The 24,905-nt window shown below is 37.0% G+C and overlaps 1 protein-coding gene across 1 annotated transcript in view; it reads right to left on the bottom strand.

The window, feature by feature from the left end:
• The window catches only part of LOC308051523 (histone-arginine methyltransferase CARM1-like), a gene marked incomplete at both ends in the record, with an annotated part of 50,398 nt that overhangs the window by 11,984 nt on the left and 13,509 nt on the right, over positions 1-24,905 (bottom strand). Inside the window, 5 exons of the mRNA XM_080361971.1 lie at positions 41-218; positions 6,321-6,431; positions 14,750-14,854; positions 15,073-15,176; positions 20,705-20,830. Of these exons, the coding sequence (XP_080218097.1) occupies positions 41-218; positions 6,321-6,431; positions 14,750-14,854; positions 15,073-15,176; positions 20,705-20,830 (624 nt within the window). The remainder of the gene's footprint in view (positions 1-40; positions 219-6,320; positions 6,432-14,749; positions 14,855-15,072; positions 15,177-20,704; positions 20,831-24,905) is intronic.

The following is a 24,905-nucleotide window of genomic DNA, read 5'->3' on the forward strand; positions in this document are numbered from 1 at the left end:
CCTTTCTCTATGCAGGGTTTAACTGTGGTGCCACACTCACCATTTGATTTCAACCACTTTCGGGAATGCAGGTAACTTTCCAGCATCCTTTCATTGAACAGCATATAACCCATCGGTTCAGAAATTACCACATCAACACTCTCAGGCAGGGAGATCTCCTCGATTTTTCCAAACAGAACTGTGATCTTGTCAGAAAGGTTGTTGCTTCTCACCAACAGCTGGAGGGAAAACAAAAGCACACAAAAAGTGTTGACTCCTTTGATTAGCAGAATTTATATCTGAAATCTTAATTAGCATTAAACCCCCTATAGTGTAAACTAATTAACTCCATCTGTTAATCACAATAAAATAGAAAGGTAGCATATTCTTCCTTTCTACATCAAAATTTCTAAAGACTGGGGGGTCACTGGAGCAAACTCAGAGAAATGTATTGTGTGGAATCAGCAACTGACAGTACAAGTACTATTGTTCTGTAAGAGAGAACTGTAATCAATATCTACAAGAAAAAATAGCTAACAGAAAAAAGTGGATATTTCAATTCAATACAGAAGATTATAAAGAAAGGGTCTTCATAATTCTCCAAATTTTTAAAAATACTGTCTTAAGTGAGTTACATAGTCATGAAAAGATAAAGAAAATCAAGAGCTGAAAAGTTTGCACTGAGGAATGTCTAAGCATAAATGGAGCAAAGCACTATATTCACATTAACACATTCAAATGGGCCAGTACTTATAGCTAGGATACTGAAGAGTTATCTATTTCTGTGTGCATAGTGAACCTCAGAGCAAAACGTCTAATGAATAGAAGCAATTTACCTATAATTTTATGTTCAATACAGCAAGCTTTTAAGGAAAATAACAACCTTTTCAAAGCCTCTGTGTATCTACATATAGATGTGTATCCTATTTAGCTGTACTGTACTCAGACATAAGGGGAAATATCTAAACATCTAATGTTTAAATAATGAGTAGAATCTGGGTTCTTCTGACACAAACTTATAAAGAAACAATTATTTCACAGTAATCTGAGGTACACATTGATTTACAGATACACCAGGGAAAAGAAGTATACACAATCCAGTAAGCCATAGAAAACACTCCATCACAGATGTACTTGCACTGGTATAATTGTAACACCAGCAGAAGTACATAATCACTTCAGCAAATCTTTTCCAAAACAGCCTGGGCCTTAGGTAACAACAATGAAACTTATTACTTGTTCCAACTAGAGAAAGACAGACTCATGTTGTTATTAGCTAATTCACTGAAATGTGAATATGCTAAAGCCATTGGTACTGCTGGTACCCAGCCCAGAATAATTTATAGAACAGACCAGAATACTTAATAAAGTCCTAATAATTTCATGATCCTATATCAAATATTTGAATTATTTAGCTTCCTTCAAACAAAGTGAAATGCTAGGCATTAAATACCTTCTCAATACTCTGCAGTGGAGTTATAACACTTTTTTGCTTATAGCTAACCTAATAAATATAACATCTGTGTGAAGGACTTGCATGAAAGCTTGAATGAGTGATACAATTAAGGATTTTCAGCCATAACCTGCCAATATAAACTACATGTTAATATGATAATAAAACTAGAAAACAAAACCAAACCAAAACCCACTGTACATTAATATGCTGACAATTAGGTAAATATCATTGCTGCTTCTTTTACTGACAAGCATTTGTTTCCAAGAACAGGTTGACAGATTTTATTTGAAAAGTCCTTTAGACCAGATAATACACGAGAAGACAGATTATGTGATTTTATTTTGGAAATGAAATTAACATCTTTGCTCACAGGTGAATTCTGAATCTAAAAATAACAAACTGTCAAATGACAGCTCAGCAGCAGCATGAATGTACAAAAGGCAAGAAGCCTAAATCATCTGAGACCCTCAAAGACTACAACATTACTCACATAGTTGGCTAGAGGGCAGCAGAATATTACAATATCTCTATCCCATCCATTGGAGATGCTTACAGTATAAAAATGTTTACTTTTACTTGAAGTAGCACGGAGACATTTAGAAAAGGTTTTTCATTGCTATTCTGTATTACTATTATTATTATTATTATTAGTATTATTACACAACCTTTAAAAATATTGTCAATTTTTATTTGGTTTCTACCCTCAGACAGTGCAAAACCAAAAAAAAAATTCAAAGAAACACTATCAGTACTAATCCTTTCCTTTAGATTGTAGTATGACTTGGGAAAGCTAATGTTCCTGCACTCTTGGCCTTCTGAACCTTATCACAGATGGAAACTTCATTTTTAAAAGGAGTTTAGCTGATGTCGGGTTTTGGCGCCAAAGCCTTACAGATGAGAAACCTCTGCTTATTCACACAAGATTCTTCTCAGTGTCCCACTAATATGCTCTAACAGTGATGTGAAGAATCAAGGCAATTTTGCATTCATAAACTCTGATTAGTGGCTCATTATTACAAGAACAGAAGCAAAAATCAATTAATTCAGAGTAAATATTGGAGAGCTACAGTCTCCCACAAATTCCATGCACCTCTTCTGTACAAGAGGAAGATTCTACAGAAGTAACAGAACTGATTTACAACAGATACAGAACACAAATGTATTATATCAAATGCACTTAAAAGACTAACGTCTACTTCCAGGCAATATTAGTCCAAAACTGAGCTTTAAAAATAAATAAATTAACTAATCATTTTGAAGAGGTGATAAGCTAACAGCTACATACTAACTCTTTGTCCCAACTACCTCCATCTTCTTCAAACTAACCTTATTTTCGACAGGATTTTAAAATTAATTCACCCTCTGCAGCACCTTAATGAACTGAGGGTTTTACACATAAGGAAGTTATTTCTGCCATCACCAATACGGCTTTGCTGCTCAGGCAGGAATGTTGGCCAAGCAATTTAAAAGACTTCCCTATTCCTTCATTTCTTATACTGAAATTCCCAAGCCATATCTTCATTTTGACAGATTGCTGTTTTTTCTCATCTAAATTGAAGCTTATTTTTTAAATAACAGCAAATTTTGTGCCTCTTAAAAATCTTAAGGGCAAATGAAGAGCAAGAAGCTAAGGGTGATGGCAGTAGAGCTTTTTGACTCAGTGCCTTTGGGAATCAACAGCAAATCTGTGGCACAAGAAGAGGTATATCTGAGTGGGTGTGTTGACAATGTTTTCGACTCCCACACACTATTTAATAAATTCCTAAAATCACCAAGTTATGAGGAGCACAATATGTGTGAATAAAAGGAGTGAAGTACTTTCAGTATTTTATAGCTTTACTAAGGAAAAAAAATTTCCACCCAGTACCTTATAATTTTTTCAATGCGTGAAATAAGTGTGGTGTTTTCAACAGCTGCGTGCTCTCATGATTCTCCTGGATTTCAGGAGAAATTGAAAGCAGGGCAATTACAGTGATGGGGAATAAAATTGATACCACAAACCAGAACACAGTTAAATTTGTATCTGGTATATGCACTCACTTCAAATGAGTTGTGTCAGTTTGACACCACATGTGGTCTTATTTGTGTCTGGCTGTTTTTTCCTTTACCTTTTTTCACGCAGCATTCATAAAAATCAAATGTTCAAAAGTCTTTGGTAAAACCAAACAAACTAAAACAAACACCAGCACTAGATCAAAACTGATTTCTGTAAAAAGTTCAGGTAAGCAGAAGCTTCTCACATATCTCTCTCCTCATGAAAGGTCCCATTTTATATCCAGACACAGCTGATCTCTCACCCAGTGAAAGAAAGACACAAAAAGATGCCTAATTGTTCTGAAAGCCTGATAATCAATGTCATGGATTATACAAAGCCATGAATAATTCAAGCCTTTTCCATATGACTTCCCCTAGAAATATCATGAAACTCTATAAAATATCATTAACTGTTTTACGTTTTGACACCGAGATCCAAGCCAAAATAAAATAAAGAGTCTGTTTTCTGTGGAGACCAAACAAAAGTCTGCAAAAATTTCTCATGGAACAAAAACAAAACTCTGAAAATGAAATAATTGACTCCCAAAGGAATCTCAAAGCTGCAAACAGATCGAAGTACTTCACATAGATTTAAAAGACAATCTGTGCAAGCACTGCTATATATATATATATATAACTCTGACAAAACACTAAACAGCATGACATCACCCTTAATACTGAAATAGAAATAGTCCAATGGCTTTCTGTCTGATTGAGCAACTATATATATTTTTAGAGATGCTTAAGAACTACGTGTTTGAAAGTTTTTCTGTAATCAAACTTATTAACATACTGAATGCTGGGTGATACAGAGAAAACATAACTTCTTCCCACTACATAGAAGACTGATGTAGGTGTAAACACATATATGTGTTAACAACGTGCCTTTGTGCAACACTTCAAAAAGCACTAACAAAATTGTGAAGTTAATTTGATATACACATTATCTATAGATTTTTTGAAAAGTAAACAGCAAGAATGACAGATGACCCACCCAAGCCCCTGTGCAAAAACGTGACAGAGTCTTTAATTGGCTGTAATCATCAGTTGTCATAGGTAAGAGTGCAGTTATGCACCTGCAAAAGAAAGTCAAATTAGTAAGGTTAGTTTATCAGGCAGCTTTCTACATCTCCGCTTCTAAGAGTCTGCACTTCAGTAGCAGCTGCATTTATCCAAGATTTTAAGTCACTTTCCCAACCTCACCTAACCAGAGGTCTCAGAAGTAATTACACTTACATCAGAAGTTAAAATATAAGGCTTGGTCCACACTTCAGAGTTCATGTGAACTGTCAAGCCTTTTAAATATAGAGGTAAGCTAGGAGTCTGTGAATTAGATGTTTAGCCTACACTAGTTCCAAAGAACACAAGGAGTAATAGAGTGGTTTGGGTTGGAAGGGACCTTTAAAGGTCATCTAGTCCAACCTCCTGCTGTGGGCAGAATCTATATGTTCTTTCAGAACGTACATGCTAAGTTGGGCTAGTAAATTCTTGCCAATTCCAAAAGTAAAATGCACGTAATAAGAAAACATTTGTCAATATCAACACGAATGAGGTGAAAGTGGAAAATGCTTGTATGAAACAACACCTTTCCTCAATACATAAGTTGATGCAAAATGCATATGGGAAGATTATGGAGTCCTGTATTTACACTACCATGAAAACCACCACAAATTCATACATTAATAGCTACTCCTATCTGAAGAGAAATAAAAAAAAATATAATATCCACATTTTCTTATTTAAGACCTGAACAGATTATCTCTATTTCCTATACCAATGCATTTCCTTCACAGTGTTACAGTCAACAGCAGGTGTTGGCCAGCCTTCACCAAGAGCAAGGCTGGATTGCTGCATCAGGACATAAGGGAGCTTTCACTGAACTGCTGCATGCTGTGGGCTTAGAGAACTATGAACTCCCAAAGTTGCTCATGAACATTTATATTATAGATCAGTAAAGCAAAAAGAAAAATAAACATCTAGATACTGAAAACTTTTTCTAGGTATGGGATGAAAAATCCTCCACTTCACCACTTTTCACACTCTTCCACATTAAAACTATTTTTAAAACTCAGCTAGAGGTGGTCAGTGTAAACAAAATTTATAATAATAATGCTCACACTTCTCCCCACACATTCTGATGTTCATCTAAATAAGTAGAGACTGTGAGAAAAAAACACTGAGAAATTTGCTACTATTTAGGATTAGCACATTTTAGGAAGTCAACTTTTCCTTCTTTCTCCTTCTCCTTCTCCTTCTCCTTCTCCTTCTCCTTCTCCTTCTCCTTCTCCTTCTCCTTTTCTCCTTCTCCTTCTCCTTCTCCTGTTACCAATATCACTATGAAAACTTTTTTTAAAAAAATCACATTAGAATGCTTAGAAAAAACAATATCTAAAAAAATAAAGTGAATTCTTTGGACATGTCATTTTTAAATCCCAAGAACACAGTTCTGTAAGAAGGCTAAGAGACCTAACCGATCACTCTTAGCGGGAAACTAACTCAACTCTCTGATAACATAGATGTCCAAGAGCCTTAGGAAAAAAAACACCCAAACGTTTTTGCACAGAACCTATGAAAACAACATCTGGTTTAATTTTTTTTTCCCCTTCTGAAAGTAAAAAGTTTAATCACAGTTACAAGACACCACCTTTTTTTCACAGAAACGACAATCATACGCTTTATTTATTTCACATGTTAGAACATTTAGAGCACCTTCAACAATTACCTTCCAAAAAGTGTTGGCCATTAGAGACCTGACTTCTTAGGAAAATCAAATGGAAGCCTTTTTCAGGCACAGTTCTAACATTTTCACTCTACATCATTCTAACACTTCAGCAAGGTGAAAAACACTTACCTCTGCATATTTTGCCACTGAACTGGCTTCAACTGCATAGACTTTTCTAGCTCCAGCCTGCACTGCAAAAAATGAAAGGATTCCTGACCCGCAGCCAACATCTAGGACAACCTTGAAAACAAGAGGCAGACCAAAAAAACCAAAATAATCAAAGAGTCACTTCCTGACACCTCTTTTAAGTGACTAAATTTCCACAGCTGTACCCTGCATTTAGTAAACCTGGCATTATGTAAAAATATTACTAATTTCACTCCAAAAAGTGAAAAAGCTTCTTAATGAAGAGTTTTAATGCCTTTACTATTTATTTTAGTATTTTAGCAGCAACAGCATATATATTTAAAAGCCTGATTGGGATAATAGAGATGAACCATCTGTTGGACAACCAGCTACCAGAAGAAACCAAGAGCCAACAGCTACCCCTGACAGGAAAGACAACTCACTTCTGGTCAATACCATGAACTTTCCCCTAGTTTGAAGACCCCAGACCCATTTCCAGAAGAGTCTTCCTAATTAGTATGAAGAGCAAGCAGAGGGAGGAGATGAACCGCCTTCTCCTATCTCACATGTAAATGAACTGGGTTATGAAACAACCTCACGTATGATACAGGCTGGTGGCTTGTAAATCTTCAACGCGTCCCCCCCTCCAGAGGTTGTCGTGGGACTGATGTACCTGTGGAGTGGTGATATCTTACTCTCCCTCTCTGTGTCTCTCTCTCCCTTTCTGATATCTTAGTTTTCCTCTTCTCTCTATCTCTTCCTTTTTCTTAAACATATAAAGTAATATCATTGTAAGTTCTGCTGCTAAAGTCTTGTTAAGTTTTGCATTACAGTTACTAATTTTTGCCAACCCACCATTTTTAGAAAGGCTTTTGCTGTCAATGTATTGATAAGTTCTGTGGTACTATAACATACTTTTGCCAAGTCACTAATTGCTGTAATTTGTATACCACCATGTGCTTTTAGTAAATTCATAATTGGACCCCCTGAGTGATTGTCTGCCATTCACTTCACATTGCTGTGCAGAACTACCTGGAGTTAACTCACACCTGATCTCATCTGTTGAGTCAGGGCGTGTGTCACATTCAGAGTTAACTCATCGCTCATCCCATCTGTTGGGACAGGACACAGAGCAGCTCACCATTCAGGCTTCTCCTATGTGTTGGTGCTTGACTGAAAACAAGAAGCGATGGTTTTCCTGTCCCTGTGGCTGAAATTCCCATTAATTTTTTTATTCAAGATCTGAAATTCATGAACCTGTTAGGTGACTTAAGCCACTTGAAACTGGAATCTTCCAAGATTTCAGTGGGGAGACTGAACAGGAGATAGTTGGGATCTTCACAGGCACTTTTTAGAGGCAAAAGCCTTGAGCATCAACACTTGGCTGTGCAGCTGGTATCATAGATAGAAGTTTGGCTTTTATGAGCACAGTACCTTCTTGAGGAATTAAGACTGATGGGGAGAGACAGGACCATGGGGTGAGTGTATCTTTGGCATCAGTTTTCCAACCTAACAAGGTGGGCTAAAAAACTAGGTACATGTTGTTGGAGGTCATCGTAGCCTCAAGAGAAGTGAAGGCATGATGAGAACTGTTCAGGAAGACAGCACAATGCACCCCTTGTAAAAGCAGCATGACAAGAGAGCCATCTGAGATGCACATATACTAGCACACATAGCATGGGAAGCAAACAGGAATCTGAAGTCCATGCACAGATGCACAGCTTTCACAGAATCACAGAATGTTAGGGATTGGAAGGAACCTTGAAAGATCATCCAGTCCAATCCCCCCATGGAGCAGGAACACTTAGATGAGGCTACACAGTAAGGTGTCCAGGTGAGTTTTGAATGTCTTCAGAGAAGGAGACTCCACAACCCCACTGGGCAGCCTCTTCCAGTGTCTGTCACCCTCACCGGGAAGAAGTTTCTTCTAAAATTTAAGTGCAACCTCTTGTGTTCCAATTTGTACCCATTACCCCTTGTCTTACCATTGGTTGTCACTGAGAAGAGCCTGGCTCCATCCTCGTGACACTCACCCTTTATATATTTGTAAACATTAATAAGCTTTCATCTCACTGGGGTTACAGAGGCATGGTGGGATAGCTTGCATATCTAATGCTGCAGTGGATGGCTAAAGGCTGTCAGAAAGGATAGGCTGACAAGGTCAGGAGGAGGGGTTGTACTCTCTGCGAAGAATGACTCAAGTGCACGGAGCTTTGGGAACAGGCAATGAGCTAGCTGAGAGTTTATGGGTAGGGATGAGAAGACACAGTGTAGGGATACAGATATTATTGACGTAGGCATCTGATCAAGAAGAGGACATGAGCAAGAAGAGGAGGGAAATGATGCTTTCTGGAGGAAGCCTCATGATCATAAGCCCATTACTTATTGGGAAATTCAACCACCCTAATTCCTTCTGGAAGGGTGGTATGGTGGGGCACAACCAATCCAGGGATTTCTGGAGTATCTTGATGATTTTCTGATAGTAGTGATCAATAAGCTGAGCTGCTAACAAACATCCCCCGCCTCTAGTGAAAGGACAACTTCTAGAAAGCAGCTTTATAAAAAAAAAATGAGACCTAAGGGTCCTCCTGACAGACAACAAACTGAATACAAGTCAGCCCTTGCAGCTAAGGCCACCAGCTGCCTACTGGGCTGTATTAGAAAGAGTGCAACCAGTAGAGGTCAGGGAAAGGCCATTTTTAAGATGACACTTGGGGGTCTCTGCACTTTTGATATCCTCAGCACATGACACCTACGGACACGTGCAGTCTCATGGAGGTCCACCAAGATAATAGGTGAGTGAAGGACATGAAATGAAGAGAGGCTTGAGAGAAATCAGTTTGTCTAGTTTTAACAAGAGGAGGCAGGCTAATGGAAGAGCTTACTACTGTCTTCATCTGCCTAATAGGATTTCAGAGAAAACTGAGAGTCTTTTCTTGAAGGAGACACACAGTGATAGGACAAGAGGCAACAGACAAGTCATTACACAAGAAATTCCAACAGATGTAGTAAAACTTTTCACTGTACGGGTTGTCAGACACTGGAACAGGTTTCCTACAGAGTCTGTGGCATCTCCATCCTTGGATTCATTCAAAATGTAACTGGTCAGACCTTAAGTAATCTGGTCTAGTTGGCCTTGCTTTCAGTAGAGGTTTGGACTAGAGATGTCCAGAGGTTCTTTCTGACCTAAATTACTTCAATTAATTGAACTTGTAATAGCATAGCTCGCTCTCCAAGTGGCACTGGTGTTATTGCTGGCTTCTCCTACAGAAAGCTTTGCTAACTGTAGACAGGAAAAGCATCCTAACAGAGCTGTAGGAGCAGCCATTAAGACAAAGTGCTGTGAAATAACAATACATGGTACTAGCATGTGTTTTTCTGCAAAGCAGAATTTTAAACAGATAGTTGGGTGTCATGCATATTGAGAGGAAAGGTGGTAGACTGTATGTGCTTCAGTATTTATTTTGAAATGTGAATGCAGTGACTTCACTGATTATCAGAAATCAGAATCAGGAACAACCTACACTCTGCCCTCCTGTCCACAGTGCTGTGCTGCTCCTGCTTTCATCTACATAGATGAATAACTTTCTTAATGGGAATTTAATGGGAATTATCCACATGTACAAACATGTGTGTATACTTGAGTACGTGCATGATTAGAGTCCTGAAAAGCACTTTTGAATAGATAGGTTTGAGGCAGATAGGTCAAACAAGGAAGAGCAACAACAGGGAGAACATACAAAACCAAAAGCAAAAATGTCATATATCAACAATGACATTTTTCATTCAAAATTACTATATATCACCAAGATTATACAAAGAAAAAAAATAATATATATATATATACACTTTTTTTAGCATTTCCCTTTGGCTGCACATTGTGAATGTTTAATTTGTGTGATACTTCATCCAGGATCATTGCAGATATTCTAATTCTAGTTGCTTTACTTTTAAGTAAACTATTCATAAATAGACTACAAATGAAAAATTCAAAAGGCTCAAGTGTAAACTTGTCAGCCTTTATTCAGTTTGAAACAGCATTATACACTGCTACTGTAAAATTTATTTATGAGTCTTTTTTTTTAGCATAACTAATGAAAACACTTTGAACTCTCCCTTTTGCCTCTGTAACAGTTCAAAATCTAAGACAAAGTTTTGCTAAAAAAGTTACTGAAAGCTCTAAGGTGAATCCTTCCAAGAGAAAATACAAAGGAGTATTTGTGGGTAAGAATTACCATATTAATGTGAAGAATCCAGCCTCAGATTTGTTAGGTTCTGAATGAGTTATCCTTATTCTTTTAAGCTTCTATAGGTAAAAATGGTCAATTCATGCACTATTCCCAGTTGTCCTAAAGTAGTTCACCTCTCACAGACAGTATTTGAATTTATCACCAAGATCCTTCTCAAAGGCTCCAGAATTAATTTTGTCCAGCACAAGTTAGAAAACCTGTTGAACTTTCTCATAAAGATTTTTTTTCAAAAACAAAGCTTAGAGTAAGAAAAAAAACACTTCATCACCTCATATTATTCCACTATATGCAATAATAGTTGTATAATAAATTACTACAGAATTTAGGGAAGTAGATAGCAAAGGTGAAGAAATATATTGGGGGGATGCAGAGTAGGTAGGAAAAAAAAAGATAAATAGCAATTGAATAAAATTTTTTCCAATAAAAATAATTATTTCCCTTTTGCTTTTTTAATCTCCTCACTGCCATTATTAAATGTTTCTGCCTGCCTTACAGTTTCTTTATGTAGGATAAATAAAGTTGCATGTTACCAACAGATCAAGTCTCAGCACAATGGGTTTCTCACATTCTCATGGCAAAGCATTTTGCTACAATGTAGGAAGTGCAGTTTTTTCAGCTACATTTATCCTGAAAAATTGCCATTTCTCAACAGAATCAGAAAAAAGAGAGATCATTTTCTAGGTGGGTGGTCGACACCACCCAGCCTGTAATAGTCCTAGTATTAGGTATGCTGAAGAGAAGCCAAAGCACCTCCAACATTTGGGAAAGTAAACAAACCAAGAGCTAAGGCAAGCAAGCTGTACTGCTACACAGCAGCGAGATTTCCTACAGAGGCAAAGAGTATGCAAAACCTCAGTTCCTTACTGCAGGCACAAAAAAATCGGAATGGATATGTTACCTACAGAGATAAATCTGCCTTTTGCAATATGACATTGGAGCATCCTATTTGGCAAGAAGACAATGGCAAATCAAATCCTCTTTTCTGTTTCTTTTCCCATATATTCAAGTTACCTATTCCACTACATATATAATCCATTAACAATACAGTAGCTTCGTGTACCCAGCTGGTATCATCCAATACCACATGCTCTGGTGTTTGATTCTGTTTAGACTAGATATTAAGAAAAACTTCTTCATGTAAATGATTGTCAGGCATTGGAACAGGCTGCCCAGGGAAATGGTTGAGTCACCATCCCTGGAGGTGTTTAAAAGATGTGTAGATGAGGTTCGTATGGACTTGGTTTAGTGGTGGACTTGGCAGTGCTAGGTCAATGATTGGACTCAATGATCTTAATGGTCTTTTCCAACCAAAATTATTCCATGATTCTATGATGCTCATAGCACAGCACTTGTTTACTAACCTCATCGAATTAAGTAAGAGAGGAGGATTGTCTCAGGTCTGAAACAAATTACAGAGACTGAAACATATTTGTTTAATTTCTATAAAGGTTTTATTCATTTCTATGAAAGTAAATAGTTACGTGTAGTTCTGAAACATGCACCGTTCACCGAAGTTGCATGGCAAAGAAAAATTATCAGCTGTACTTGGTTTTGTTACTATACTTAATAGTTAAAATATAATGATCTTAAAACTATGCAGATAAATTTCACATTTACGACTCTCCTCACTTTGGCCATAAATATGCTACACAATTAAAGAAAAATGTTTTGTTTGGTATTTGCTTATATGTTATTAAAAACTATTTTCTGTGATGTAATAAAGCCATTTGTACTGGCATGAGCTAAAGTCAGAGGCTGCTTTTCATAGGAAGTGCACACAGAAAGATAAGAGAAAGGAAGGGGTAAGGAGAAGGGACAAAAGAATTACAACAGCATGACAAATAATTGCAGCTTCATTTTCACCATTGTTTTTGTTTGCAATCTGACGGCCAAACATCATAAACAGAGCTCCCATGGTCTCAGCTGACATTTTGAGACCTAGAAAACATTTCTGCTAGGCTGCTGCTTATAAACTACCTATTTGCTTACAGAAAGTCACATGTAGTCAACTTTTTTTGCTGTTTTTATTAATTTGTTAAGAGAGGTTAGCAGTGTCATAGCAAGAAATGAAGATGACACAGTATCTAGTGATTAAAGAGCAGAGTGAGCTAGTGAAGGTAATCCACTGTAGAACCAGTGCTGATTAATATAACTTTGTGGAAAATCTGAACTGTTCCTGTCAATCCAAATCCTAAATGACTCATCATCATCCACAACAACAACAAAGAGCCTAGACAGCATTTTGAATTGTTTGGTGAAGATCAATGGCCAATGGACAGATGCAGTCCCAGGAAAAAAAGTCAAGAATCATGAGAAGTACAATAACAAGTAACTAGGGAGTTAGATTTCTGCAATATAAATCAATTGTATGGAACAATCTACACTACCACACATAACTACTGCCAATTTTGCTCGGAACAGGCGCTGCAAAATTAATGGTGACACTGAGAAATATGGCAAGGATGACAACAGGGCATGTGCAATTTCTTCACACAGAAGACAACAGAGAAGACCAGGAACACTGACCTCAGAAGCGAGGCTACATAAGGAGAGACAACAAAAAATGACACAATGGAGGAATGATATAAAGAAAATTAGAACTTAAATATTCCTTTGCCTCACAACATAAGAGCAAAATGACAGCATTAGAAAGCTGATAAATTAAAAATCTTACTAAATTATATACTTTTCTGAACAACATGTGATTACTTTATAGAATTTGTTGCTGTATTAAGGGTGGAATCAGAGAAGAGTGTGCATGGGGACTGGTGTCCTGGAGAGGGTCAGACAGTCTCTAGCTAGTGTGACTGATTGAAATGGGGGGGAGGTGGAGGGAAGTAAAATATACTAGGTCTATGCTTTGCATTTCAAGAGCCCTAAAAAATGAAATTAGAAAATTACTTCATCTGTGGCTAGGAGGCAGATTATCCCTGATCTCCTCAGTGTAACTTTCCTTTTGTCTTTTGCTGAAGTATCTGATTTAGACAATGTGAGAGGGAGAGGACTAGATAAAGAAGTAACAAACATCATTATACTCATTACAGTAGTCTTCAAGATCTAAATACATATTTTGGAGATGACTTTTGCATCTGAAGTTGTAAGTTTCTGCATTGTTTCCAAATCTTTGCCTTCTACAAATGGAGTCACACCAGCCACTTATGCACTTGTTAACTTTGTAATGACTGTGAGGTGCAAAAACATTCAGTGTAGACCTCCATGAATGAGATATAAACTAGAATACATTTGCAGGTATTTGCAAGAGACTATATGGCACAATAGGAAATACACAATCAACAGTTAGTGAAATTAACATTGTATATGAACTACAGGATGCCAAATGGAATGATAACAGCCCAGAATGTCAAGAAACATATATGTGTAGGTTCCCAGACTGCCCACAGAAGACAGCAGAGGAATGTGTAGCTCATGTTTGGATCCATGTTTGGCGCCATTCATCCTGAGGATGTACCATCACCATCATGCACTGTCATCCATGTGCTTGATAAAATGCATTAATAATATTCACAGAATCACAGAATGTTAGGGACTGGAAGGAACATCAAAAGCTCATCCAGTCCAATCCCCCTGCCGGAGCAGGAACACCCAGATGAGGTTACACAGGAATGTGTACAGGTGGGTTTTGAATGTCTGCAGAGAAGGAGACTCCACAGCCTCCCTGGGCAGCCTGTTCCAGTATATTCCATTACCCTCACTGTGAAGAAGTTTCTTCTCATATTTAAGTGGAACCTCTTGTGTTCCAGTTTGAACCCATTACCCCTTGTCTTATCATTGGTTGTCACCCAGAATAGCCTGTCTCCATCCTCATGACACTCACCCTTTATATATTTATAAACATTAATAAGGTCACCCCTCAGTCTCCTCTTCTCCAGGCTAAAGAGCCCCAGCTCCCTCAGCCTTTCTTCATACGGGAGATGCTCCACTCCCTTCATCATCTTTGCTGCCCTGCGCTGGACTCTCTCCAGCAGGTCTCTGTCCTTCCTGAATTGAGGGGCCCAGAACTGGACACAATATTCCATATATTAAGCAGACATGAATTAGAATATTCATGCACAAAGTCCAAGATGAGAAAAGGCTCCGGTCTGATCAGCATTGATCAGAGCAAGTTGAAGTTTAGAGTCTCAGCAGCATACTGGAACATTTAAGACTTTTAATAGACCTTACCTTGTCTGCAAAATCTATGTGGTTCTGTAGGATAGCTCTGTAATAAGTGGCTGTCCTCACAAAATCCTGCATCATATTCTGTTGTTGAGACAGACAGCCATAAAACTAAAAGGAAAGGAGGAGAGGAAAAACAGAAAAAAAAAAAGAAAAAAAAAAAAAGATAAAGTCCATCTTCTATCAATCTTACCTTAAATTACTTAGTAATTAAGTTACCAAAGTCCTAAGCACCCTCTCAATAAACCTCAGCTACCTAATTGACCTGGTTACTAAAGCCAAGCAAACAGCAACTTAGATTTCACAAACCGGCACTGAAGTTTCATTACCTGAAAATACTGAGCAGCAGATGCTTCCTCTGTTCGCTGATTGAACACAGAGTACTTCTTCTGGCTACAGCATCTCTGCAATGCATTTGAAAATGTGTCGTATTCTGGAAAAGAAAAATAGAAAAGACATGAATGTAGCAAAAATTACAAGGATAGTAATTAAAGATAAACATTCAAAGACAAGATAAGAACACATTCAGTCACACTTGAGAGGAATGTTTCATTTGGCTTATGATGTTCATAAATACACAGTAAACAGTTTCAAATTTCATTAAACAGGCAAGAACTCCTGCAAATATCTGGTCACCACTAAAAGATTTTAAGGAGCACCCAGATGCATTCAACAGTGTTGTCAAGGAGTCTCTATTCAGTTTAGCCAACTCTTGGTGAACTCTAAGTGAGGAGTGGTTGAACATAAAGCCTCAACCTGCTGTTTCAGGTTAATCTACACAAACCAATCCAAGCTCCACACAGAGAACCACTGAGGGTTATTGAGAAACATGTGGATTTGAGTGAGGAGGTTTATAACCAAGAACAAAACACTCAAATTCAATTGGCCTAAAAAGCCAGGCTGAGGACCACATTTTCTTCCTTTGGAAGAAATCTAGCTAAAAAGCTGACAGGTATAGCCCTTGGGCTTCTGACAAGGTCACTTCTCACATTAGGTAAGTAACAGGAAAAATCATGTGGACCAATAAAACAAATAACACAGAGGCTTTTGTGTCCAGCTTTTAAGATTAAACCAGCTCCACAAGCAAAAAGTAGTTCCTTGATGTCTAAAAGAAAGGTACATGACAGTAAGTGGAGAAAATATCTAGAAAAAAGCACTATAAGGAAAAATTGTCGGGAAGGAACATAGCTTACAACAATAAAACCAGGGATGGAAGTTTTGCATCTTCTGTTCATACAAAGACAAGAGAAGACAGAGAGAGCAGACCACACAACATCTGTAATTTGCTAAACCAGAGAGACAGGAAACTCCTACAACAGTTCATGACAAGGAAGAGTGGTCAAAATTACAGACAATGCCAATCTTCTCCTGGAAGATGCAAAAATTAGCTTAAAACAGATTAGTCTTTCTCTTTCTTTCTCTGCATGAAAAGACAAAACCAGAAGAAAGTCTGACACTGGACAGTGGAGATTTTTTCCAGGTAATTACACATTCTCTTAATCTTCTCCCTTTTTTTTTGCTATCTGAAGGTAAGAGATGATGTTACAGATTCAGTGACATGCTTGAGTCCTTTCTTTTCTAGTCAATCTTCAACATTATTTTCATGCCTCTGCAAAGACTGTTTGATAACCCAGAAGACTGTCTTTAGTCCTTGTTGTCTAGGAATGACAATGAATTTCAAAATCACAACACTAAAAAAAAAACCCTGGAAAAGCTTGCCTAGAGAGGTTATGCTGTAGAAATTTTTGTCCTTGGAACTTTTCAAAACATTACTGTACAAAGCTCTGAGCAACTTGGGGCTGAACCTATTTTGCAAAGGAAGCTTCACCAGATGACCAAATGACTTGTTTTCCAATTAATTCTTCTTTGGTTATTATCAGACACTTAATTCTGTTGAAGCTGAACAGGTCAAACTGATTGCTGCACATGTCCAATGCCCACCAGTGTTTGCAACAGCCACATAAACGAGTTAACACAGGAAAAGCATCTAGAAATCTCAGAGCCACTTCATGACAGTGGATTAATTTAGAGACTGGAGTATGACACAGAACCAGTTTCTGCCCCAGAGGTGAGAAGTTGGGGATTACAAATGTGATCAGAAGTAAAAACCTTCCTGCTTTTTTAAGTCATTCCAGAAGCAGCACGTCCTACCACTCTTTTGAGACTAGCAAATGCTGGATTTCACAATCGCTGCAAATTGCAGAGGTGTAATTATAGTTAATGCATTGAATAAGTTCTCCTCTCAACAAGTTGCACCTCATTGTTTACACAATAAAACTCTGCAAGAGTTTCAAGCTGCAAGATTAAATACATTTGTGAATTTAACTGCTTTCTAAATTAACTCAAATAAAACAAGATTCAGGTAATGAAACTTTTTTGTTTGTTTGTTTGGTTGGTTTTTTTTAGTTTTCTGAAAAACAAAATCACTACTTTAGACAGCAACTAGCAAGCAACCATGGAGCCATTTGGTCCTTTACTTCACCAAACTTATTATGTGACACAAATTCCTAGGTGTAAACTGCTGAACAGCACCCTTGCAACCTGTGGGTCTTGAGGCTTATCAGCCAGTTGTTCCCATGTACACTGCCTTGGTTTGCATGACCGAATAGTCTCAGTGGACGCTAACTGGAATTTGTTTGGATGAAATTAAACCAAATTATGCACTCCAGGAATAAACTTTGACAGGCAATAGTCATTTAGTCTATGTGACCAGACTAGATCTAATCCAAAGTAAACACACTTTCCATTCTTGCCTCCTTCCCTCCTTCTCAAATGAGAACAGTCTGCATACCAGGGCCCCAGCACCAATTGTTCTGTTCTACAAACTTGTTCTGTCTGGACTGTGTGACTTGCTAATGGAATCATAGCTCATTAGATCCATATGCCATTACATGAAATAATAATTTGAGGAAAAAAAGAAAATCACAGCAAGACATACCATGTTCCTTTACTTGAATTAACTGCAGTAACAGCATGTATGTTTACACATACAAAACTCAATGTATACTTTTAATATATTTCACCTATATATATATACACATCTACAGACTCACACTCATATGTCTCTAGGTCAGTTCTGTATGCAGAGATACACAAGTACTATATGTTAGAAATAACAGAAAACAGTAAATAACACCTTTTTCCCCATCTGTACTGTGCTTCTATGCAAGTAGCACAGTTATTAGAGCTGGCACACAATTTTCAAGGTGAGTTGAACTAGAAAAATTAACACCTACAGACACCAGCCATTGGCATGTCAAATGCCTGGATGTACTGTGAAAGTGGCTGGAGACCAGTGTTATGAGGTTTGAAAGGAACCAGTCTTCTACCACAACCCTGAAACAACAATTCATCCTGTGCTCACGAACTAATTCCATGCTAAATTGAGCAGCTTATTTCCACTAAGGAGCAGAGAGCTGCATACCAAGTCTGTCACAGATGAGTTACAAACTGGTTGGTTGGTGTATTACAGATAGATGATCTTTGTTTTTGAAAGTAAAGCCTGTAGGCTACTAACTTTCATTTTTATTGCCTGCTTGATTATACTCAGATGTCTAACATATGTTCAGCAGGAAATGAAAGATACAGTCTATGACTTATGATTGTCTACATGCTGGAACCAGAACAGCAATTCTCTGTGTGGGCACAAGCAGGTGATGAATTTCCCTCTCTCCCCATTCCTCACTCCTAATCTTCCTCTATGTTTCTAAAAGACAGAAGACTTAAAAAACCTTATTGCATTTTCCTAACTATCACTTTTAACATATGATAAAGGACCTTTCATTCCATTTTTGAATAACAATTATTTTTATTTATTATGCACACTTGCAAATACATAAAACTGAGGGTAACACCTACACTTCTACACAGCAAACAACAAAAGGTTAGCTTCAACTTCTTTGGAAAAACATAAAACTTCCTCAACACTAAACAATGTTTGATTTACCCAACACATTGAAGAAGGTACCAGCAAGCTGTTTCTATGGCAAGAGGAAATAATATTCTACAAGTAACTTTCAGATTAATGCGGCAGCCAATACATTCCATTTAATATCAATAGGTTTGTCATTTAATCTGAACAGACTTTACTTTGACCAATCCATTATATTTCTGTCATTTTATCCATGAGTTGTTGCATGGATTAACAGGCCATTTCAGTTTATTTTCTGCTGAGTTTTAAAGATGGAAAAATATAGAAAGCAATCAATTTTTTCACATTAACAAGCAGAATCAGAAATGATACATTAAGAGACTTATCTATACTGTTATTATCTTTTCACAATACGTAGCTATATAAATGAATTAAACACAAATCACGAAGGAATATAAGCTAGAGAGGACTGAATTTACCACTTACCACTTTCCTCTCAGGAAAAATAGCAGACTGTACAGAAATCAGCTGGATTTTTTACAAATACTTGTTTGTAAAGGTGGTGAAGAGCACTAAGAGAAACTTATTTTGCCTTGAGATCCCAAACTATCAATGCCTTTTGGAATCAGAACCGTCCTAGGTAGGCAGGACACAGCAGAGATTGCAGACCAAAGAGTACTGACAAACTTGCCTGACTCCTCAATTATGAACAGTGAGCTAATAAATTGCTAAACAACCTAATCTCAATTATTGCTTCAATTCTGATGTGGGTTTCTGTAAGAGACATTATTGTATTGCAGTCTCAAGAGAAATTATAATAACTTAATGGAAGCATAACACTGATCTGTAACATTCAGATACATACATGTAAAAAACAAAACCAACAACAACAAAACAGAAACTCACAGTCATTCTCAGCTTACATTCATATTGTTTTAGCAAGGCAAGAGGTTGAAAATGTGAATAGTTATTCCTGACAGATACAGATGAAAAGTGGTAACCAGGTAGGACTTCAAAGGCCACCAAGATTTTGCACCCAAGAGAAAATACAGTTAGTCTAAAATCTGTGTTTTCTAGTAGAATGGGACTCAAGAGTTCGTGTATTGTGTCTACATGATACAGGACTAGCAACTCATTGCACAAACAAATCCATCTAAATCAAAATTTTCATCCTTTGATGCTTTGAAACATGTATGTGTCTTTAAATAAGCTGCCAAAAATAAAATCTAATTGCTTTGTGCATCAGTTTCCACAAAATATAAAATTAAAATAACTATAATATCCTCCTGGAAATCACCAGGCCTACTGATGTAGGCTGCTATATAAGAATGCGTATCTACTATTAAAGAGGAAGCTGTATGTTACTTACAGTCACACAATTTCAAAATGAATTGTGGCCATGCTGCACACTACTCAGAAGAGATACGCAGCCTTCAGAATATGCTTGCATAAAAACTAAGAATGCTTTTCCAAAATCCAATACAAGGACATGAGGATATCACATATTAAAAAGTCTCAGCTGTTGGATTTACAAAAGCACATTGCATGGAACTATAAAAATACAGATCTCAACATTCTACTAAAATACAGTCCCATTTCTACAACAGAGTGAGTTTCTCTTTCAGCATTACTAAACACAAAATACTTATCCTAAGAACTGCAGGTGTATGCTAAACTACCTCAATTAACTATACAGATGTACAGGTCTGCAAGACAACTTCTGAATGGGGAGCAAGAAGTGGCAGATTTCCCACAAAAAGCATTTGCGAGTTATTTGAGTTTACAAAGTCATTTGAATGTGTTGTCTGCTCTTCCTTTCTTCAGAAAATTAATCTGCATTTGTTTTGCAAAAATGTTATGTTCGCTTCATGAATGGTCCATGCTCCACAAAAGGCAGCTGGAATGGGCTAGTAGCAAATGAAGTCACACAAATTATCATAACAAAATGTAATCTTTAAATTAAATATTAAATTAAATATTTAAATTAAATAATAATTAAATATGAAACAGATATAGAAGATAACAGATTTTAACATGAATTTTACCAACACAGGGAGGAGAAGATACTCAGAAGTCCAAGATGTACTTACCAGCTTGTGACTTGAACTGAAGCAAGGCACTGTTGTATCCCAATGTAATCAACACAGACTGTTTTCCCACACGACAGTATTCAGTGTCTCTGTTAACCAAGCATTTAAACACACAGACTCCATCAGCTGAAGGGAAAAAAATACTTTAGAAAACTTTTAGCAATTAAAACCTAAACTATATAAAGAATTAGATGTCCCTTTTGATTAAAAATATATACATAAGCATGTGCCTGAAGTACACAACTTGGCAAAAATACACTTTCTCTGACGTTTCTTAAGACAATTTTCCAGCAACCTACAGTTTCCATCACACTCATCATCCATAGTTTCTTGAAGTTGCCCTGTCCTCAGATGAAGGAAAGAGAGTTGACTGAATTAATTTTTACCCGAATCCTAACAAGGTCTTAACATTTTTTAATGCTTCTTTTGCTTCTGCAATCATATGTGCTGATGTACTGATAACGTGATAACAGAGATGCTGCTCTGGCAAATGAAATGCCAGTGTAAAGAGTCGGGGATCAATTACATTGACTAAATGAGGAGAAGCAAACCAGCTTTGTCCAGTAAACACACATTACAGACCACACCAGGTATGACAACTATCAATAAATCTACTGTGTGAGAAAAAAAGATGCAATTTTTCAGACAATGGAGAACACGCGAGTACTAGGAACAGGCACAGTGGGGGCAAGCCTGTATGCTGGGCTCTTTGGGGAGGGGGATCCAAAATCAGAGGCTTCCATGGAACGGTACATCAGCACACATTGTCTCACCATCATCCTTGCAGCTCTCAGGAGGCAACTGTGTGAGCACATCAAGCAAGATGCACATTGTCACTTTCAGAAACCTGACAGAGGTCCGAAAGGAAACTTCATGCAAATAGCAGTTATGAACATGGTATACAATATGTAAAGCTTTTAGGTTATCAAGGTTTTGCGTTATGGATATCTTCATCACTCAAGCAGCAAAGCTTTGGGACTTAATACCCCTGGATCATTCTTTCACGCATTTTAGCCTACTTTGCTGACAACAACTGTTTATTATGCATCTCCCACACACATTTTATCCTTCTGGAGATAAACAATACAACCACACACACACACACAAAACAAAAACAAAACAAAATGGCAACAACCAACCACCAACAACAACAACAGAAAACAGAACCAGAAAAAACAAAACAAAACAAAATGTTTAGGACAAAATAGAAACAAAAAGAAAACTAAAAGCAAAAGTTCACAAACTGGCAGTAACACAGAAAAATTATACACTGCAATATACTAAAAAGCTTGCAATAGGAAAAACTGAAGGAAAGCCAAAAAGAAGGGAAAGAAAATACACATCTTGAAAAGCAAGAGATGTAATAAATATATTATTATTATTAAAAGCTACTAAAAATCTAACTATGCACAGCTGAGCTATATTATTCTGTTAGCAAATTTCACAGACCAGAGTGAGAAGGCATACATATGCATATACCATACAAGCACTCCGTGCATTTCTGTAAGACTTATACTTCACAGCATCTGCTGTGATGAGAAGTGAACAGAACAGATAGGAGGACTACTATGATGTTCCACACACCAAGCAAAGTTTAATCACACATAAACAGACCTGGGAATGATTTTTAAATCCTTGACGTTTTGTATGAAGAATTAGGATAAATTCCTGCCTCATTTCATGTGTGAGGTCCAAAGACAGAGACTGTTATGCAGAAAGCTGTGCACAAAATAGGGTTGGAACGAGTCCTGCCTGATAACATACCACACAAATATAATAAAATCTTCAAACGAAAAAATTTGTGTATTCATTCTCAGAATACATTTTACATTCAGAATATGTAACATGGAAGAAGTCTTTACAGAGCAGGATGAAAATATGTTGATTTTTTTTTTTTTTATTCAGGTCTTAATTTTGAGTGGGTTTTGTGTGTGTTTGGTTGGTTTGGTTTGGTGTTTTTTTCACCTGTTAAACAGTCCAAGTGTTTCATAAGATCACACACAGGACCTTGATAGATCCTCATTATAAAGATATTCATTAAAAGGAGTTTCAAAAGTTTGCTGCATCAGAATAATAAAGATTATGTTATACATGGTCTCTTCATGGTGATTATTTCAGACTAAACAAATCCTTCAATAGTTAGCACAGTATTGCTCAATAGCTATGTTAACAGCCACTCATCCTAAAGAAACATGATTATCAGCATGTGAGAGCTGAACACCACCCTGCAAAGCACAGAAAACTTTATCCCAGAATGGATATTAATTTGTTCCTGGGATAGTCAAACTGTATGGTGGTCATTCACAGGTTACATTGAATCATGGCAAAGATGATCGTACCCAGCCAAGCTCAGAAAAAGCAGCACTTCCAAAGTGGCAGAAAGTAGTCAAAAGTCTGCCAATGGCCTCAAGGCTGCTTCTTCCTTAAGTAAATGATTGGTAACCTCTGGAGATGATTCTGACCTGGAGTTAAACAGCACCCTGATCATGGATGCCTGTATGAAAAGAAACCACCATCAGACCTTGGTTCCTGTCCTGATAAGGAAACCTAGGTACACAGAGTTTGCTAAAGAATGTAAGATGTATCATTGGGAAGTTTCATGAGAAATTAACAGCTGAGAATATCTTAGAGAGATTTAAAAAACCCCAAACAATTCTGAGTTGATCTAAAAATGCAGATAGACATACTAAAATGCTTTCACTTTTATTTCTTCTTATGTCCTTCTTGAAATATGCATCTATTTTGTTTATATAAATGATATTGTGTGTATATATATATATATATACTAAATTTTACTATCTGCATAGGTTGCAATTATGAATTTATTCTACTTTAAATTCCCAATGTACAGTTAACAGTGATCACACTAAGACCATACCAAACAGGTCATATCATAGGAGTATTAAGTACTTCAAGTTTTAGTGGTTGCTTGAAACCCCTAAAGCCACAGCCATCATATACAATTCAGAATCTCTACAGAAATATCGTACATTCATTTCACATATTTATTGTCAAAAAAGCAAATCCATGGATAATTAATCTGTCTGTCTATCCAGCCATGAAGGGCTGGTATTTGGAACGCTAAAGTTCAAATAGACTTGAAACTAGAAAATAATGTCAAGAACAATGAGAAGAGCTTCTTCTACTGCATCATCTTTTTAAAAAACAAACAAACAAACGAAGACTCCCTAAAAGAGCTGATGGTAAGCCAAAGTATTGCCATTCATAAACAAAGACAAAACTCGTAAACTACAATATGCACTGTTTATAACCCAAACAGTGGTACAGTGGCACCAAACATAAGGTGGTAACACTCCTTCAATGCAGCTCCTTAAAATAAGACCCCAAACTGGGAATTCCATGTCAGAGTGTTCATTTTATTTACAATACTAACAGGTTACTAAAGGAGGGTCCCAAGGACATTTCCTTTACCCTTGTCTCAGAAGTCAGTATTTTAAAAAGATACATTATTCTCTCCTAAGCCTATGGGAACAGGTCACATACAGCACCTTCTCTTGTGGTCAGAGAAATTAGTTCCCTTCCACAAGTCTTTATGTTTATTCAATATGTGAGGCAGATTTTACCAGAGTTGACTGCAAGGACTGTCTTTTTGTCTCTTCCTACTATGCTGTCATGCATGTAGATATAACCCTACAACTAAAATGGATTTATGAGAAATGTGTCATGAACACATTAATTTCAAGATCTGTGGAATCATACAATTTGTCTTAGCAGGGTTTAAGAAAGAATTTAGGAAAATGAAATGGAAAGGAAAAAATGGCATTACATTAAGTAACAAAACAATCCCAAAACACACAAACAAACAAATCCAAACCTTGGTACTTGCTGATGTTTGTTTGTTTGCTTAGTTTGGCTTTTTGTTTGTTGGTTTGGTTTTAAAGTCCTCATAAGAGCTCATATTCAAACAACAGATAATAAACCCATCCCATCTTTTGCAGCTTTGACTCGCTAGTGTTCAAGGATACAAATATTTCTGTACAATTCCTCTCAAAGAAATTCTAGGTTTTCAAGTCTAAAAATCAAGTAAGCACATCTTCTTCTAACTATGTCACAGCCTACTGCATACAGCACCTGCAGAACACTACAAAAAGCTTTACAAAAGTCAAGAATAGCTGTTCAGAAGAAAACCAAGCATATGACTAGCATTTTGTCTGATAGATAACTAACAATAAAAAGAAAA

Source organism: Nesoenas mayeri (assembly GCF_963082525.1).
Source record: "Nesoenas mayeri genome assembly, chromosome: Z".
In the NCBI taxonomy this organism is placed as follows: domain Eukaryota; kingdom Metazoa; phylum Chordata; class Aves; order Columbiformes; family Columbidae; genus Nesoenas; species Nesoenas mayeri.